This window comes from Micrasema longulum, unplaced genomic scaffold (assembly GCF_059751315.1).
Source record: "Micrasema longulum isolate JH-2025_06_02 unplaced genomic scaffold, ASM5975131v1 h1tg000951l, whole genome shotgun sequence".
Lineage (NCBI taxonomy): Eukaryota > Metazoa > Arthropoda > Insecta > Trichoptera > Brachycentridae > Micrasema > Micrasema longulum.
In genome coordinates, this window is record NW_028278142.1 from 63993 (window position 1) to 82307 (window position 18315).

The 18315-nt window shown below is 31.9% G+C and overlaps 1 protein-coding gene across 1 annotated transcript in view; it reads right to left on the reverse strand.

Moving 5' to 3' along the window:
* The window catches only part of Syt7 (Synaptotagmin 7), a 76287-nt gene extending 58838 nt beyond the window's left edge, over positions 1-17449 (reverse strand). The window contains exon 1 of the mRNA XM_088232129.1: positions 17309-17449. Coding sequence (XP_088088255.1) covers positions 17309-17449 — 141 coding nt within the window. The remainder of the gene's footprint in view (positions 1-17308) is intronic.
* Positions 17450-18315: the final 866 nt, after the last annotated feature.

The following is an 18315-nucleotide window of genomic DNA, read 5'->3' on the forward strand; positions in this document are numbered from 1 at the left end:
CATTGATGCCCCTGAAATTTTGCAAAAGATTCTTTTTAACGTTCCCACCCGTAGACTAAGAAATAATGAAATGCTTTTCCTCGGTCACTACAGGACCAATTATGGTGCACAGTCGCCTTTGCCCAGAATGATCAGGCGGGTGAACGATCATCAAGATCTTGATTATTATGGTGTAAGGATGTCTTTCTTTACAAATCAGCTAAAGAATCTGTATAGTTAGCCTATGCTTTTTACTTAATCTAAAAAATCTATCATCTGTCTTTGCTGCTTATTTCTGTTCCTTATATTTTTTTATTCCTTTGTAAAAATTTCTTTTAATTGTAATGTTTATAATGGACTTTGTCCGTAAATAAATAAATAAATAAATAAATAAATAATTTGTGTTTTAGATGGGTTTATTAGTAAACCATACTCTTTTGTCCCGACTTCCTAATTGATTGTCATTAGCCTAGCCGGAATGGCATAACCAAGAACTTGAGCTTCAAGTAATTATTTATGAATTTAAACCGATCATAACAACATTATTATTTAAACTTTTGTATTTACCCCGCAACACTTTGTAATAAGGTCTTTAGGACAAAAATAATTAAAAATTACTGGGCTTTTCTTATAAATCGGGTACAAAGTTTAGCTTGAGAATAGTGGTAGGATAATGATGGTATAGCAAAAAGTATTACTTATAAACCTCGCATAGAGTTAAACTCAGTTTAAAGCTGGGATAGCGACCATATAAAACTTATGTCTGCACATTATGTAGTATAACGCTGGAATAAGCACGCGATCTGTCTAAAGCAGTGTTTCCCAGCCTTCTTTATGCCATGCCTCACCGTAGTCTTTTCAAAAGTCAGATGTCCCACCAGCATCTTTTTTAAGCAAAAAGGAGGTAAATTTTCAAATCAAATATGTTTGTAAACATATGAACCCCTAATGAAATTTAATAAAACCTATTCTAATACAAATATTATAACTGAAATGATTACAAAACACGAATTGAAAATGCAATTCAGTAGAATAAAAAAAAAATAAGACAATAATAAAACACGAGTGACAATTGCAATTGAGTACAAACACATATGTACATATCTCGACGCCTAATTCATGATTAAATTCAGTTACGCTCGCTACAAAGAAATTTGACGTCCGGATCTAACTTAGTTAATTTCAGTCTTAGGTCCCCCCTCTTTACCTCTATTAGTTATATCCAATCGATTTCGTTTTTTAATGAGTATATCGCTTATGGCGCTAAAACCACATCCACCAAATTGGACGAGGGAAAGGGTACTAATAATTTTCTGGCATGCAAAGTAATGTTAGCATATTTTGTGTTAGTTTCTTCTCAAATCTACGCTATTAGTCCTACATCCTGCACAGTATCTGTGTTTTCGGATAATTATTGAAATTGTAACGGGTTTTAATCTATTTTAAATTAAATTTTGCGTATATTTCAATTTTGTACATCTCATTCATTTGACCAATGAGTATTCCTCTTTATATGTGGAATGCCGACGTGTCTCATCTCTAAAGCGCGGTGCCCCACCTCTGAAGCGTTATATATACACACTGGTCTAAAGTCATATTTTTCGGTAATCAAAATGGATAGTTTATCAGATTTTTTTTCAATTTTAAACAATTTCGAAGTCCTGCGACCTTCTTCAAGTGATTTGCAATAATTTGTTTTTATAATATCTGAAATGTTATAGGTCTGTATGTATTTCCATTAATTGTGATAAAAAAAGAAACACGAATAAACTAAAGAACTCGTTTTTACCTTCTCCTCTTCTTCCCAATTTTGATTTTGATTTTTCTCCTTGTTCTCCATTACACTGACAGTAGTCTCGATTTGACTTTGACGTTTGATTGTTTGTGTTGTTATAAAAGTTACTGCGCACGCGCACATATCAGTGTTGACTGTTTAAAAAAATGAAGCGTGTAATAACAACTGAATTGTTATTCCAGGTAATAAATATTTTTATAAGTAAGGTTTTTTTTATATCGGTTATAAATAGTTAAATTGGGTATAGTTAATTCTTAAGGTAAACCTGGTATTATAAAATCTAATAAGTAAGGCCCCCTATCATATAATTTCAAATTTTTTATCCTTACTGTTTTTGAATAAATACATTGAATTTTTCAATAAATATACCAGTTTTAAAGATGTCGCGAAAGCGATGAAACAGGTCATCGTTATTCTAAATTTGTGAATTTGTCTTTTATTTCTATAATAAAATACAATGCAATACAACTTAGGTAATGAGTGCATGCGTAAGATAATGTGACTCTTAAGATTGACTTATTTATTATTTATCTGTGAACGCGTATCAATATATCGATAGAACCCGCTTTATAATAAGTTGGTAAATATAATTAGACACAAAGTCAAACATACCGTCCTAGGAACTGTCAAATTTCATATAAAAATCATGTACAAACCAGCACTATTTGCTTTAAGCGCGATTTTTTTGAATTCCTTATCGTTTTGAAGTGGCCGCTTTTTATCACAAAACCCTATTTAATATACGAAAGTGGAACACTTTAATTTTGATTAAGCGTTGAACGCGGAGTAAGGTTTCAACGCCACTTATTGGTTGAATTCGGTCGTATGACGTCTGAAATGACATAATGAAAACACGTATCAACATGTCGGTATCTTTCGATCTCAAAAGTACACCATACCGAGGAAGGTAGAGATAGTATAAAAGTTATGTATACCGTCTCGATATGTACCGAAGAAAAAATCGTTTGTAATTGTGACCCTGGAATCTTCGGCAGTGGTTTAGAAAACCAGTAGCTCAATTAAAAATGACTATCGACGTGCTAATAAGCGACGTGATAATAATTTCTCACCATGGTTGTTAATCGTATTCACAACCACATGGAACATCCGTAAACACCTAATATTGATTGTAAAAATATTTACGTTTTGCGACGTATAATCCTGCTGCGCAATCACATATTTGGATTTCACCGATGTAAATATGGAAAATCTTCCAAAACTGCTATTTTTATTTATTTATTTATTTATTGTTTATCATGCTATTCATTGCATTTAGCCAGCGGTGGCGGTTGGCAAGCCAAATGTCAAGAAAAGCAATTTACTATTTTGCTTACTTACTATTTTTCAAATGCAATATATTGTATTTTTTTTTATAGTAAACGCCAATTTTTCGCCAGTGAACTGTATTTATTTACAAGGAAAACAAAAAACAAACCGACACGAGTGTTGACTTAGAGATTACACACGCGTTGACTTATGACTGCGATAACTTAAGCATGTTCATTATTCAACAATGTTTATAGTATGTCCAAATGCTTGCAGACTGGCTGGATTTTCTCCCCGGGGAATTGTTCATATTTAAATTTGTTGCAACAGAGAGTGAAAACATTTTTGAGAAGGGAATATGGAAGTCTAGGCATTTACAGGGCTTTGTTCATCATTGTTCCGAGTTGAGGAAATGCGGATGTTCAAACATAGGCAGAATGGTGAATGTTACACAGCGTGTAAAGTGGCTACTTAAACCAGCCAATGACAGGCCATAAGCTCTGTAAATGCCTAGACTCCCATATTCCTAACTCAAAAATGTTTTCCCTATATATTGCAACAAATTTAAATATGTTCATTATTAATTTCTTTTCCTTTTAAAATTTTATCTGCATATTTTGTTTAATTTTTTTTTATATCTAAATATGTTCTTTATTTAAAACTGCTGTGTTATATATATAGTATTTATGTAAAATAATACTTTTGTATTTAATGTTTAGTTTTTCACATTATATTAAGATGTTTGTTATTTTTAATTTGTATCTTTTTAAAATAAAAGGCACTGCGTGCCGTGTATATTAATAAATAAATAAATTATTGTTCTTTGTGATCGCTCAAATGCTAAGTACGTCGATATTCATTTGTGATAGCGCTGCAGTTGCAGCAATGTTCGTCGAAATGGCCGAGGATCAAGAGGCGTTTTAAGTGATCGCCGACCTTCGATAGAAGAGGCGCGAGAAGAAGAAGAGGTAACTCCGTTCAGTCGATCGATTTCACAAGGTTAGGCTCTGCCAGGCGCTAGTCTCCAAAGGTTAGTTTAGTAAAGTTTCGGCCCAATGAACTGGACAGGGGTTGTGTTCTCGCCTTTTCCCCTGTTATTATTTATCGCTTATCTCACTGGAAAATCGATAAAATACTTAAATTCATATTTAGTTCGATTAACCAAATTATGTCTTTTTAAAATGTTACTAAATATTTTCATATTACAACTAACCGACTTTTCTATGTCTACCGGTTTCGAGACGCAACCATCTTATCGTCAGGACACCAATTAAACCAACATGCAAACCCACTATACGCCTTCGCCATAGTTATTGCCCAAAAATATACAACCAATACGATATTGAATCGGGTTGTGGTCCCGTGGCTAGTGTTGCGGACTCACGGATCAGAGGTCTCCAACTTGATTTCCATTTTCTAATGGTGAGTTATTTACAACTCGTTGAAAATGCCCACCAAAATTGAAATATTTGGGTAAATTGTAATAATTTATTTCAACAGAGAGGGAAAACGTTTTTGAGAAGGGAATATGGAAGTCTAGGCATTTACAGGGCTTATGACCTGTCATTGGCTGGTTTAAGTGGCCACTTTACACACTGTGTAACATTCACTATTCTGCCTATGTTTGCTACAAGCATTTGGACATACTCAAACATTGTTAAATTATAAGAACGCTAATATGTCTTTCTTAAAAAAAAAATATGTACACCAATAAGCAACCCTTCCATGCACCGATTAGGTTATGAAAATATTTTATGTGATTAAACCACCTTTCAATATAGCCCGTTATACGATGTTATTACTACTGGCTAGTCCAACTCGTTAACGTCCACGTCGCGAACCCCGGGCAATGGGGTCACACTCATAACGATCACAGCAGATAACGAAAGGATGAAAGGCGAGTTTTTGGCGCCTCAGAACCAAAACCAACCAGCTAAGGGAAGGTAACCCCGACAGGAAATCCACCAGAGAAGGCAACGGGAAACCACTCTGGTCATCTTTTCCCAGGAATCACTACGGCGAGTACATCAATAAGCATTCGTCCTGGGTGCGAAATGTAAAATTAGCTCAAGACAGATACACATGCTTTCGCTGTAGTGATCGCCAAAGTCGGGGGGACCCGGTAAGGCACTAAGAAGAAGATACGATTTTCCGTTGTAATGGTCACACTATACCCATTAAACTCACGCCCCTCCTTTCATCCCCTCATATATTTTCATAACCTGATCTAAAGTAAGGGTTTTGCAGGCTGGTTAAATTTGTGCCCTAACGAAGAGAAAGGCACGTCTCAAAACCGGTAGACATAGAAAAGTCGGCTAGTGGTTGTGTACAAATATTTAATAATATTTAGTTTGACCGCAACATGTTATTAGGAATAAGATCTTTACTATACTATGCATTTATCAATAGGTTCACAAGTTATAACTTTTTTTAGATTACATTAGCATTTTTTTTGCACCACAACAGGCCAGGAGGCCTAATTACAGTAGTGAATTACATCACAGAGCACCCAGGCTTAAGAAAAATCACATTTTAATTTTTGTGTTCTCACCGGGGATCGAACCCGGAACCCGTGCGTGAGTCAAGCGTCTTGACCACTACACCACGGAGGCTGCCATTATACACTGGCTCAGTATCAAGCATAGAAGAAACACTCAGATTCTATCACTTCTTGACAATATTATGAATAATCTCATTTCACATTTTTATCTGAAATGGTTCTTTCAACCTCTATCACAGCATGGGCTATCTTTTCGGTCTAGTAACGAGAGAACCTCGCGTTAATGTAATTAGTGTCCTGACGAAATCGGTAAACATAGAAAAGTCGGTAAGTGGTTTTATACAAACATTACTAACATTTATTGAAATGTTTGACCAAGTTAATGCTTTCAATACAAATAATTATACGTAATGATATTTGTTCGCTACAAATATTATTTTTGAAATTACAATAGCAAAAAAAAAACGCCATAAAAGCCCCAGGGTCCATATTTTCAAATTTTACCACATAATTACTTCTAATAATTAAATTTAAAAAAAAAACGAATCATAATTTAATAGCGTCTTTGAAACATACAAAATACGATGAATAGACTTGAGTTACATATATTAAATTGTAAATTTAGTTTTTGCTTTTTAATAGGCATATCAAAATTAAAATATGTAATTTCATAAATTAAAATAGCAAACTGAAAACCTTCCGAAGACTAATAATTAAAAAAATAATATTTGTATGTGGAAAGCGGAAACCATAAAATAAATTTAATATTGGTGGGTAATTATTTGACTATTTTTTTTATTAAATTTTTGAAGCAAAGCGGATAAAGATATTTGAAAGACATAAATGAAATTCATTATGAGATTTCTAATAACTATAAATGAATTAAATTTTAAAAATCAAAACTTTATTTGGAAATTACGTCGGCGGAAATTCGAAACGCAGTAACGGACAAAAAGAGTTGATAGATGATTTAATAGATAAAAAAATTAACTATTTCTAATGTATAAATATAATTTTATTGATTTATTTATTATAGGAGTCATAGTCTTTTAAATCCACTCAAGGTACAAAAGAACGATTTTAAAAAGTAAGAAAAAATTAAATACTCAAAAAATAAATATTACAAAAAATAACCAAAAAGTACATAAAAGGGAGAAGAAATGTATTTTATTAATTAATTTAACTTTTTGTACATAATGTTATTTGTACATTAGCGAACTTTTTGCCAAATGGCAATTTCTTCCAACCAACCGATAAAAAAAAAGTTTTATTTATATAATTCAAGTTACAGAATATATTCAATAAAAAAATATATTAAAAAGCTTAAGATATATAAAAATTAAAATAAACGTATTTGTTTATAAATTACCTTAAATTAAAACTATTACTCAATGGGAAAAAGGAAAAAAAGAGGAAAAAGGAAAGGAGGAGAGATTAAGGAAGAGAAAGGAGATGTTTCTTCAGACGTGATTTAAACAGAGATAATGTAATAACATCTTTAATGGTGGATGGAAGATGATTCCACAGTTGAGCCGCATGGACACTTTATGCGTTAGAGAAGAAAGAGGAATTGTGGATGGGTATTAAAAGAGTGCCTTGAGAATTAGAACGAAGAGGTAAACCATGAAGTGATAGTTCTACTTCTACTTCTAACAATTTCTGGGCTATCGATTATGTTTTCAACAATTTCATAGAGAAAGCTCATATTCAACATGGTATGCCAAATTGCTAGATTTTGAATTTTTTGAAAATTAGAGGACTCAGTCCTACTTGAAAACATCACATCAAAAAAAAATCTTATTGTCTAAGATAACAGTTTTGAATATGTTCAATGCGATTTTAATAAATACTAGCTGACCCGACAGACATTGTCGTGCCCGAACGTTGGCTTGCCTTGGAAAAAGACTTTTTATTTATAAGTAGGTACTTGTTTATGGTTGAATTCCAAAACATAAAATAAATATTTTTTTCAAATATGGCATTCTTTTTGCAAACGTCAAACTCCGGTCTTCTCACCAACAGAAGGGGTGTACTTATGAAGGAATACGATTTTAAAAAGATTATTACATTTAATATTATTTTAGTGTTACCAAAAATTCTGTAAAAAGAAATAAATGTGTGGAAATTAAAAAGAATTTAAGAAAATAATCTGATTGAGATTCACAAAAAACAAATGCTGTTTGTAAACATTCAAAAACAAACTTTTTTTACATACAAAAAAACAAAAGCTTTCATTTTTTTTGGAATGCATTCTCCTGGAATGCAAGCCTGGTAGATCGATAAATAAAACGTTTATGCTCCCAACTTATTTTTTACACATTCGATTAAATATTTTAATCTCTACAAACACGCACAGCGCAAAGATCTATATTCTTCAGTTTACGTTGGAAGAACATCAAGAAATTATGATGATTTTGGTCTAAGGAACATATGAGGTGTCTTCACAATAATATTTTTTCTGAATTCGCAAATCACCTAATCAATTTAAATCATGACTTTAATAAAAATACTAGAGTTAAAATCTTTCATACAAATAATAAAGATTATTTTTTGGTATGTGTATTTTTATACATACACAAATCTGGATTTCTCCCGAGGGGGAGTAGGTATATATTTTTTATTAATATCCCTACAGAGATGAGGTAGAATTTTTTCAAATTCAGGATTATGGATATTCGAGCGTTTACAGGGCTTATGACCTGTCATTGGCTGGGTTAAGTGGCCACTTTACGTTTTACAACATTCTCCATTCCGCTTATTAGCGAATATCGACACAGGTAACTAATCCTGAATTTGAAAAAAATCTACCTCATCTCTGTAGGGATATTAATAAAAAACAAATAATAAAGGGTTAAAAGTAGATAATATGGAAATATTTCAGGAAAGCTTAAAAAAATAATGTTCCTTTGATAATTAATCAAACAAACTTCTAATATAGTCCTTTATACGATGTTCCACTGTAATGGTCACCCTATTAAACCTATTTAGTTTATCCCCTCCCTCCATCCCCTCTACTTTTTTCATTAATTCTCAAACAAGACAATATGTTCATAATTTACAGTAACTTAATGTTCTTAAAATTAATATTTTAAAAATCTTTGATTATTGAGTACATGAAAATAACATTTTTATATGTATAAATTGTATGTATTTATTTAATATGTAACATATATTTTCTTTACTTACTTTGTATACTATGTGGAAATCTGTTATTAGTTCTGAGCTTATACACTATATCTGTTTGTTTACTAAAAAAATATGTATGTAGAACTGTTGATTTCCCTAATAAAATAAAAATAAAATAAAATAAAATAAAAATAAAATAAAATAAAATAATTTAATCAGTGCATGTTTGTCCTAATCAGTGATGTGCTTATTAAAATGCATGTCATGTTGGTTTTAAATTTTTGTGCAACAACTACGGTGAAGGTGTATAGTGGGTTTTGCATGTTAGTTTAATTGGTGTCCTGACGAAGAGATGGATACGTCTCGAAACCGGTAGACATAGAAAAGTCGGTAAGTGGTTATATACAAATATTTTATAACATTTAGTAAAATGTTTGACCACAAAGTTAATGCTTTAAATATTAATTGTCTTTTATTAGTTAATCGTTAATCGTTAATCGTTAATTATTAGTTAATCGGTTAAGGAATAAATATTAAATATATAATGCGTAATTATGTTGGACGTTGTTATTTCATGTACCGTTTCAATTAGCAGTTGTTTTCAGCACGGAGTATATTTTCAAGAGGTCATGAAAATTTTAAATATGCAGCGCGCTACAAGCGAGCTCACACAAGGGGTGGCTTTCACATTTTCAGTTGTAGTTTCAGTAGAAGGCTTCCGCCTCATTAGTGTGAGCTTTCAGCTTGAATGATGAACATATTCTGAGAGGCTTTGTATGCGAGGGATGTTTTTAGTTGTCCGCGGCAAGGATTCCAGCTTTGGCGTCGCCATTTCCCCATCTTTCTTAGTGATTTGGAGGAAACCTTCAATATGACAATACAGAAGCATTTTCTTTTAAAATGTGCACTTAATTGATATTTCACCGAGATGAAGAACCTTCTTGACAAGAGAAAATGTTTCTACAACAAAGGAAATAAAATAACTAGAAAAAACTACTAAACGGCTCTACCTTAATCGTTTGATCCTTCTATATACCAGGGGCGAACCGTGTATAGAAGTGATTATGAGCAGCTTACCATTATATTTGACTAACCATAATAATGTTTTATTGTAACTTTATTTACAGAAAAACAAAAAAATAATTACTATTTATTTTAAATCATTTCTATCGTTTGTATTTTTATCCAAATATAAATATAAAGCGCGCCCAGCGCCTAAGGTGAGCTAAGAAACAGTTTCAAATTCAAAATAACCCACCAGATCCTGACCCGATAAGTATCGGCACAGCAGCTGAAAATACCTCGACAGAAAAACTACTATCGAGATAGAACAATGGAGAGTGTAGTACTAAAACTGTTCAACTTAATACCTAGTGCAAATCTAGAGGAAAAAACTTCAATACATTTGAAAAAATCATCAAAAACTTGTTGAAAAGAACAAGTGAATCTTAAGTGTGCACATAAATATTTTCTTAATTTTTTATTAAACTCTGTATCCACCTTTTATAAAAAAAATAAAATGTAATGTAAGCCGTAGACAAGCCTCAGCTTTGCGGTAGCAATAATACAATTAAGTATGCTATTTTTTAGTTAAAATAAATAAATAATTTTAAAAAATATAAACAAGGTGTTCTTTAAACTCTGTCACATCCGAAACCACGATGATCATTAGCATATTTAAAACAATATTTAGAACGCAGAAATTTAAAAAAAAATGTTTAAAAAAACAAATGGTTGCTTATTTCTGCAGGAGAGAAGCGAGGGGCCGTGGCCATGTGGTAGACGGTGTATCATACTCTTCTCTCCCCTCTCCTCGCTTCTCTCGTGCAGAAGTAAGCAACCATTTGTTTTTTAATATTTTATTTTTGTAAATTTTATTTGTTCTAAAAATTTATTCTAATTCAATTCAATTAATTTATTTTAATTATAACATATACATTATAAAAATATATTCAATACGTACATATTTAAAAAAAGGAAAATAAATAAATTAATGTGCTAATATGTATTCTTGGTCATACGTGATCATCGAAGATCAAGTGCCGAAATTTAACTACTTATTATAAAACAATTTCTGTATGATGTAGTGCTACCTCTCTATGTTCATTTAAAAATACAAATGATACCTTTTTTCCTGTATCACGTAAAATTAATCGAATATCAAAAGTAATACACAAGTTTATCTGACATCTTAATCAAAGTAAAATAATAATAATCAAAAATTTTATAGGCGGGAAACATGCGTAATAACAAACAAAATTAAAAAGATGCAGATATATTCCTTGGTACCTACACTCTACACTACGCAGATGCGTTTCTACTATCATCTCCCAGGGAACAGCCAAATGTGAACCAAGTGTTTTTACAGTTATTTACTAGGAAAAAGACAAAAGATCCTGTTTACTGCATACGAAAATGAAATAGGGACGAGTTTGAGTTTGGGTATCGTCTATTGTCTTGTTAACCTTAATAATAAGTTAAGGAATGCTATCTTTGTTTACTTTTTTTTATATTTTACTTTTTGTGCTGTTACATGTTCACTTAATTGCCATACTTACTAGTTCTTTGCTCAATGTATTATTATTACGTTTCTTAAAATTATTTTTTAATTTAAACTTTTTAAAATCATTCTTATGTTGTTGAAATTCCATTTGTTGATGCGTTTTGAAGCTGCAAGACTTTTTGTGATGTTAGCTATCATATTATGTAAATGTTATCGACTTTTAAATATCTAAATTTAGTAAATGGGGTCTAGAATTTTAACCGTCCATGCGCTCAGTAGCTGCAAGACTTGTTGTTATCTAAATTCTAATTTTATAAGTTTGCTTTTTATTTCGTTTTTAAAATATCACTCTAAACTTCATTGTCAAATAAAAAATTTAAAAATTAAAATGTAAATAGGGGCTAGATTTCTTATTGTCCATGCGCTCTGTAGCTGCAAGACGTTCTGTTATCTAGCTCATATATATCGTAATTGTAATATATCATAATTGGAGACGAGGAACTAGAATCCTAACCGTCCATGCGCTCTGTAGCTGCAAGACGTGTTGGGATATTTATTTATTGTACAGCGCCCTTGAGGTGATTTTCACAAAAATGGCGCTATATAAATTATCCAAACATTATTATCGTGGTTTCGGATGTGACAGGGTATAAAGAACACCCTGCATAAAAACTAACTTTAATATTTTATTAGATTGTCATTGGTCTATTTATGTCATCTCTATTTTTTGTTTCCATAGTAGTTGCATATGACATATTTTAGTTTTTACATAGGCAATTGGAATTTTTTCAATTTTTGCAAAAAAGATTTTTGATTTCGTAAAAAAGACTCAATAATTTAATTAAAAATAATTGCATTTCTTTAAAGTTGCCAAGGAAGGTGCATTTTTAATTAATCTTAAATGCATAGCTATAAAGATGAATTTAGGTGCTCAAGCATAAGTAAATAAATATTTTGCAATATCGAATTTCAATTTTATTATACTGGTAAGTTCGAGTTGTGTTTTAGGTTAAAGAATTTGTGGTTCTTTATTTGAAAGCTGTCAGAGATAACTGACGTGCGTTGAACTGTCATGTCACTTTTTCGATTTAATTTGACATTTACTACCTACTTTCGCATATTTGAAATATATTGTACTAAGCTTCATTTCGTTCCCTTAGTAACACAAAAACTTTAACTATAACTTTTTAGAGGAGAAATAAATATTAGCGTTTTTATAATCCACCCAAATATTTCAATTTTGGTGGCCATTTTCAACGAGTTGTAAATAACTCACTATTAGAAAATGGAAATCAAGTTGGGGTAGAGTGGGATTTGAACCTTGAACCTATGATCCGTGAGTTCGCAACACTAGCCACGGGATTACAACCCGATTCAATGTATTAATTTTGAGTTAAGTATAAACAACTTTTCTCGAAATATCAGGTTATATTTAGTCACAAAGACACGTATCTCGATGAAACTTTATTTGAAGCTTTAAAAGTAAAAGCTTTGAAAGGTATTAATTGTATTCTCATTTTTGTATGGTGTCGCGCGGTTTTTATCAGTTTTCTCAAATTGGGCAAAATCAAGATACGTTTTTGTTTTACTAAGGGGATGATTTGAAATTGTGGTGTCCAATACTGGTGACATTACCAAATTTGAACAAAATGTTGGTCTATATTAACACTTTGTACATCGGAGTCGTGTAAACACGTGATTATATTACCACGCGTTGTGTCCCGGTCCCGTGTTTTCACGTGGTTTAGCAGCTGTCCAAAAAAGTGCATTTTATTGACATTTAGTGACTTTAATCCGTATTTTTTTGCTGTTGGTAAACTACCTTGAGGTGATTTTCACAAAAATGGCGCCCAATGGAGGCGAATTCTTTTTTTGAATGACATTTTTTCAAAACATATTTCAAATTCCCTACCATCAAACATTAAACCGGCTTTCTACACAACTAATAATATTGGAACATTGTTAAAAAATCTCAAAGACGAAGTCTATAAATATAATAAATATGGGATATACCAATTATATTGCAATGATTGCGATTCAATCTACATTGGAAAAATTAAAAGAAACTTTAATTTTAGAGTAAAAGAACACTTAAGGTGCTTAAATAATGATAATTTTTCTGAATTCGCAAATCATCTGATAGAAAATAATCATAACTCCAATAAAGACACTGCATTAAAAGTACTTCATGTTGAAAATAAAATATTAAAATTAGACAACTTAGAAATCTTAGAAATTAAAAAAGCGATTCATAATAAGAAAACAATAATTAATAACCAAATAAACAATATTTCTTTTAGTCCTCTCCTGTCTAACTTCGAATATCAAATTACCGTGATATCAAATTACCACCCGTGTAAGGAAGAAACGACTTGATTTATTGGGTTCACGTGTAGTATTTAGTGAACATGATAAAAATAAAAAAGGAATCAATTCATTAGTTACGTAAACCTTGACGAAGAAGCTTGTTTGCTTTGAAACCGGTCGGTGGAAAAAAAAACAAAAAAACTAGAAGTTAAAAACAAAGTTGTTTTATTTATTTGATTATTAATTTATTGGTTGGTTTGAAGAAATTTCCATTTGGATTTCCATTCTCGGGTTCGATTCCTGACATGGTTGACATAAAATATATAATAAAGGTGTTTTTACACTAGAGCATTTCACATTTTCTGGACTAGCGTACCTAACACTAATTACCTTACCTTCATGTTACAAGAAAAAGAGGTACACTGAGATTGGCGTACCATAGCAGTGCTCATAATGATATTTGTAATAAATTTATAAATAAATAAAAATGTATCTCGCTTTAACCCAACGGGCTTTCTGGGTTTTCATACTTCATCTATCTATTGAAGAAATGTTTTTGAAATGTCGTTTTCATATTTGTTCATAAAACGTTGATTCACTCATCGTATTTACGAAAACACGCTGTGAATATATTTTTACCTGTTTAAATAAAATTCCTTACTTTAAATCCATCCCATACTCCTTATTTTTTCGCTCTAATACTTCATTAAGAGTACAAATATGTACACGATTTCAATTTTATAAAACCTTTCCGTTTTACGTAATCAAAATTATTTTCCTTTAAATTACACCTGTTTGAATTTAAATATTGGATTAGGGAAATCCCTCTCACGTACGTATGAATAAATCTTTAAACGAGTAATTTATTTTTGGATTTCGTTTTATTTAGATTTAAACTATAGAACCTACTGTCATCTGACCTACTTTTGTCTTAAGGATAGTGTAGAAGGTGAACCATACATTTTCCGTACGTAAACAACAAATAATGAAAACAAGAAAATTCCTGATTTAACGCGGATGTCAAATTGCTGACAGTCGGGAAATAGAAAGTAATAACTTTTCTGCAAGATTCGAAGATGGTTTTAAATTGGCGATGTACAACTTGCACACCATATACCGCACACCAGGGGCAAATCGTGTATAGAAGCGATTATGCGCAGCTTATCATTATATTTGACCAAGCATAATAATCTTTTACTGTAACTTTATTTACAGAAAAACAAATAAATAATTACTATTTATTTTAAATCGTTTTTTCCGTTTGTGTTTTTAACCTTATATTAATATTAATATTAATTAATCGCGTCCAGCGCCTGCGGTGAGGCAAGAAACTAGCCGATTATTCCAGCTTGTTTTTTCATACAAAAAAGTGTAATATATTTTGAATATCTTTTCTCCTAGATTAAACTTACAGATTACACAAATTATTTGAAGATTTTTGATTTGGAAAACAGTACTTCAAACATTATTTCTTAAGGACTATTTTTCTTTGAGATGATACTTTTGACATATGACTCGCAACACACGTGGTGCTCGACGCGGCCGTTTTTGGCATTATTCATTTCTAGAACAAATCGGCCAGTTGACATTTTAATCGTTATGAGAATACCCAACACTGACTGAATTATGAATTTTTATATAAGTAATGTGTTAAATTAATGGATAACATATCTAGACAATATAATGTATCACGAAATTACGTCGTTTGAGTTGATTTTATAGATGAGAGTTGTTGTATCACACAAAACCACAGAAATCAATGGCAATTTATCGTACAAATAACTTACACAATACTATGTAGGTACCAATAAATGATATTTTTTTATAGCTTACCTGTAAATAAAATCACCGTTTGCCACTGCCGCACACCACATCTGAGGACATAAGTCTCCTTGGCGGTGCCCACATGCAAACATGGAAAAGTTGCTCATTGCCGAACGAGAAAAACTGTCTGTAATCTGGTAGCCTTAGTATATTTATGTTGGAAGGAGGTAATCCAGAAGTACAAAGAAGAGAAGAGAAAAAAGGGAAGTGAATTCTTAACTGACTGGGATTAAACTGATTGAACATTATGCCGAAATGATTACAGACCTTTTTTAAGCTTTGAAATTCTTGGAAACCACCAAATCTGTATATCCGACAGGACCTATAACAGGGCCACAAAAAGTAGAAAGAAGCTCCATTCGGTAATCATATAGAGAGGAAAAAGGAAAAGACCACAGGATGTGTTCAAAAGACTTTTAAAAAAGAAAATTAGGATAGCCGCAGCAGCACGAAGCGGAATCAACGGTATTGAAAACAAACAATTTGTCATAAAATTTACCATGACTTGATAAAAACTGCGTAGTCCAGTGATAATCCAAGAAGATTTTAAGCGCTGACAGATTGAAGGAAAAAGAACAAAGGTAACCCTCCCCGAAAGGGATGATTGGCAATGTACAGTGAAATTCTAAACGCATCGTCTATTTTTTTACGTCAACAATTTGTTCAAAATTAATTAATGGCATACTTTTTACTAGGCGTCACTTATGGTGCCTAACGTGGGGCAAAAACAAAATATATTTAATTTTATAAGGAATTTCCCGCAAAGCTAAAATGCATTTTTAAAATTATTTAATTATCTGCAAAAAATAAATATTCATACATTGGCGAGCTTATTGTCATATGACAATTTTCTTCAACCAACTAATGAAATAAAAGTTTTATTTAAATTGTTAAGGTTTTAAAACGGATTCAAGAGAAAATGAAATATTGAAACTGAATAGTTTCAAAAATAAAATTAGCAATATTTGTTAACATTTTAATTTAAACCAATTATAGTATTCAATGGAGAAAGGAAATAGAGAGAAAAGAAAGAGAAGAGAGAGAAGAGAAAGAAGAGAGAGAAGAGAGAGAAGAGAGAGAAGAGAGAGAAGAGAGAGAAGAGAGAGAATAGAGAGAAGAGAGAAAAGAGAGAGAAGAGAAAGAAAAGAGAAAATAAAGAGTAGAGAAGGAAGAAAGAAGGAAGAGAAGAGAGAGAAGAGAGAGAAGAGAGAGAAGAGAGAGAAGAGAGAGAAGAGAGAGAAGAGAGATAAGAGAGAGGAGAGAGAAGAGAGAGAAGAAGAAGAGAGAGAAGAGAGAGAAGAGAGAGAAGAGAGAGAAGAAAGAGAAGAGAGAAAAGATTAAAGAAAAGAACGTAGATGTTTCTTTAGGCGTGATTTATGTAGAGATGAACATCTTTGATAGTGGATTGGAGATGATTCCACAGTCGAGGCCCATGGATACTATATGAGTAAGGTGAAAAATAGGAACTGTGGATGAGAATTAAAAGAGTGCTTTGAAAATTATAAAGAAGAGTTAATCATCAGGATCATTTCATTTCCGCACCTAATGTTGCATAGGGCACTGCATTAGTATACAAATCGCAGCGTATCTAGTTTTTTTTTGTTACATGAAAGTAAGATGATTAGTATTATGTTTCAGGTGCCAGTCCAGAGGCTATGAAATATTTTTGTGTAAAAACACTTTCTAAAATAAATATTTCATATCATCCATGCTCTTGCGTGGTAAACAAACGCGAGGACTAATACACCACAAAGCCGACCAAAAGAGTCAAACCATGATATATTGAGTGTTGGAAGTTTACGGAGGTATACAGGAGGGTTAGGACTATGGAATACATTGAACAGAAGTGAGCAAGTGAGGGGATGTGATTGTATCACTGCTGTCTAATTTCGAGCCATTTCAGTAGCCTACAAATTAAGAGGCTTGTCAGCAGGTCAGTATAGAGAATAATATGGAAAGATGTTACAAAAAATGAACAACTCACTCTAATAAAATGGCTGTTGCTTACCTGCAAGATTCGGAGGATGAGGGTGGTGTTTTGGAAGTCATACTCCAAGGAGAAGTGGATCTGCCCCACGTTCTCTGATGGTTCCGAGTTGTCAATGTACATATCCACCAAAGAGATTGAGCGGTTCTGCAGAAAGGCCATCTGCTGAAGGAAAAAAACAAGGGTTAGTGTTTAGAAATACAGGAAAAACTTCAAAATATGCATGGGAGCTTTATGAAGGGAGGTCAATTAACAAAGCTCCATTCAACACTAACTACACTAACATGCAAATATTTTTAAACACCTTTACAATCATCACTATCATTCCCTTTTCCAAGAAGAAGGACAAAAGTACAGCTTGCGCCCTGTGGCCTCTTAAAAAATTCCATTAAGTAATCCTTTATAATGAAAAATCTAAAGATTAAAACAAATCTGGTATTTTTGGAAAGGTGGGTAATGATTGTCAGAACGATTAGCAAAATGTTGTGAATTTTCGATTTTATTTCGGTTCTTTTAGTATAAAAAAAAACTGAATCTGACCATTTTCGTGAGAGTTTTCATTAGTTTGTTTTTCGCTCGTTTCCACAACAATATTATTGTTTTTAAATAACTATTTAAAAAATCCATTAATTATTTATTTATTGGACACTTTATATACATATACAATATATATACATACACGGGCGGGCATATTGCCTTAAGGCAATTTCTTCCTACCTACCCAAACCGTTCGGTTTGAGACAATTATAAATACATGGACATATTGAATCTTACAAGTTTATACAAAAAATAAAAACTAAGATTAACAAAATAAAAATATAAAAAAATAACTCTATACTATGAAGAGAAGAGAGGGGATGGGAAGGAAAGAAAAAGGATAAAGGTATAATTGAAATATTTAGATAGTGACATTTTAATCTTGACTTAAATGTAAATAAAGAACATAAGTGGGTAGATTATTCCACAATCGAGCGGCTACTACTGTGAAAGAGGAGGCTAGAAAATTAGAGCTATGGCAGGGTATTAAA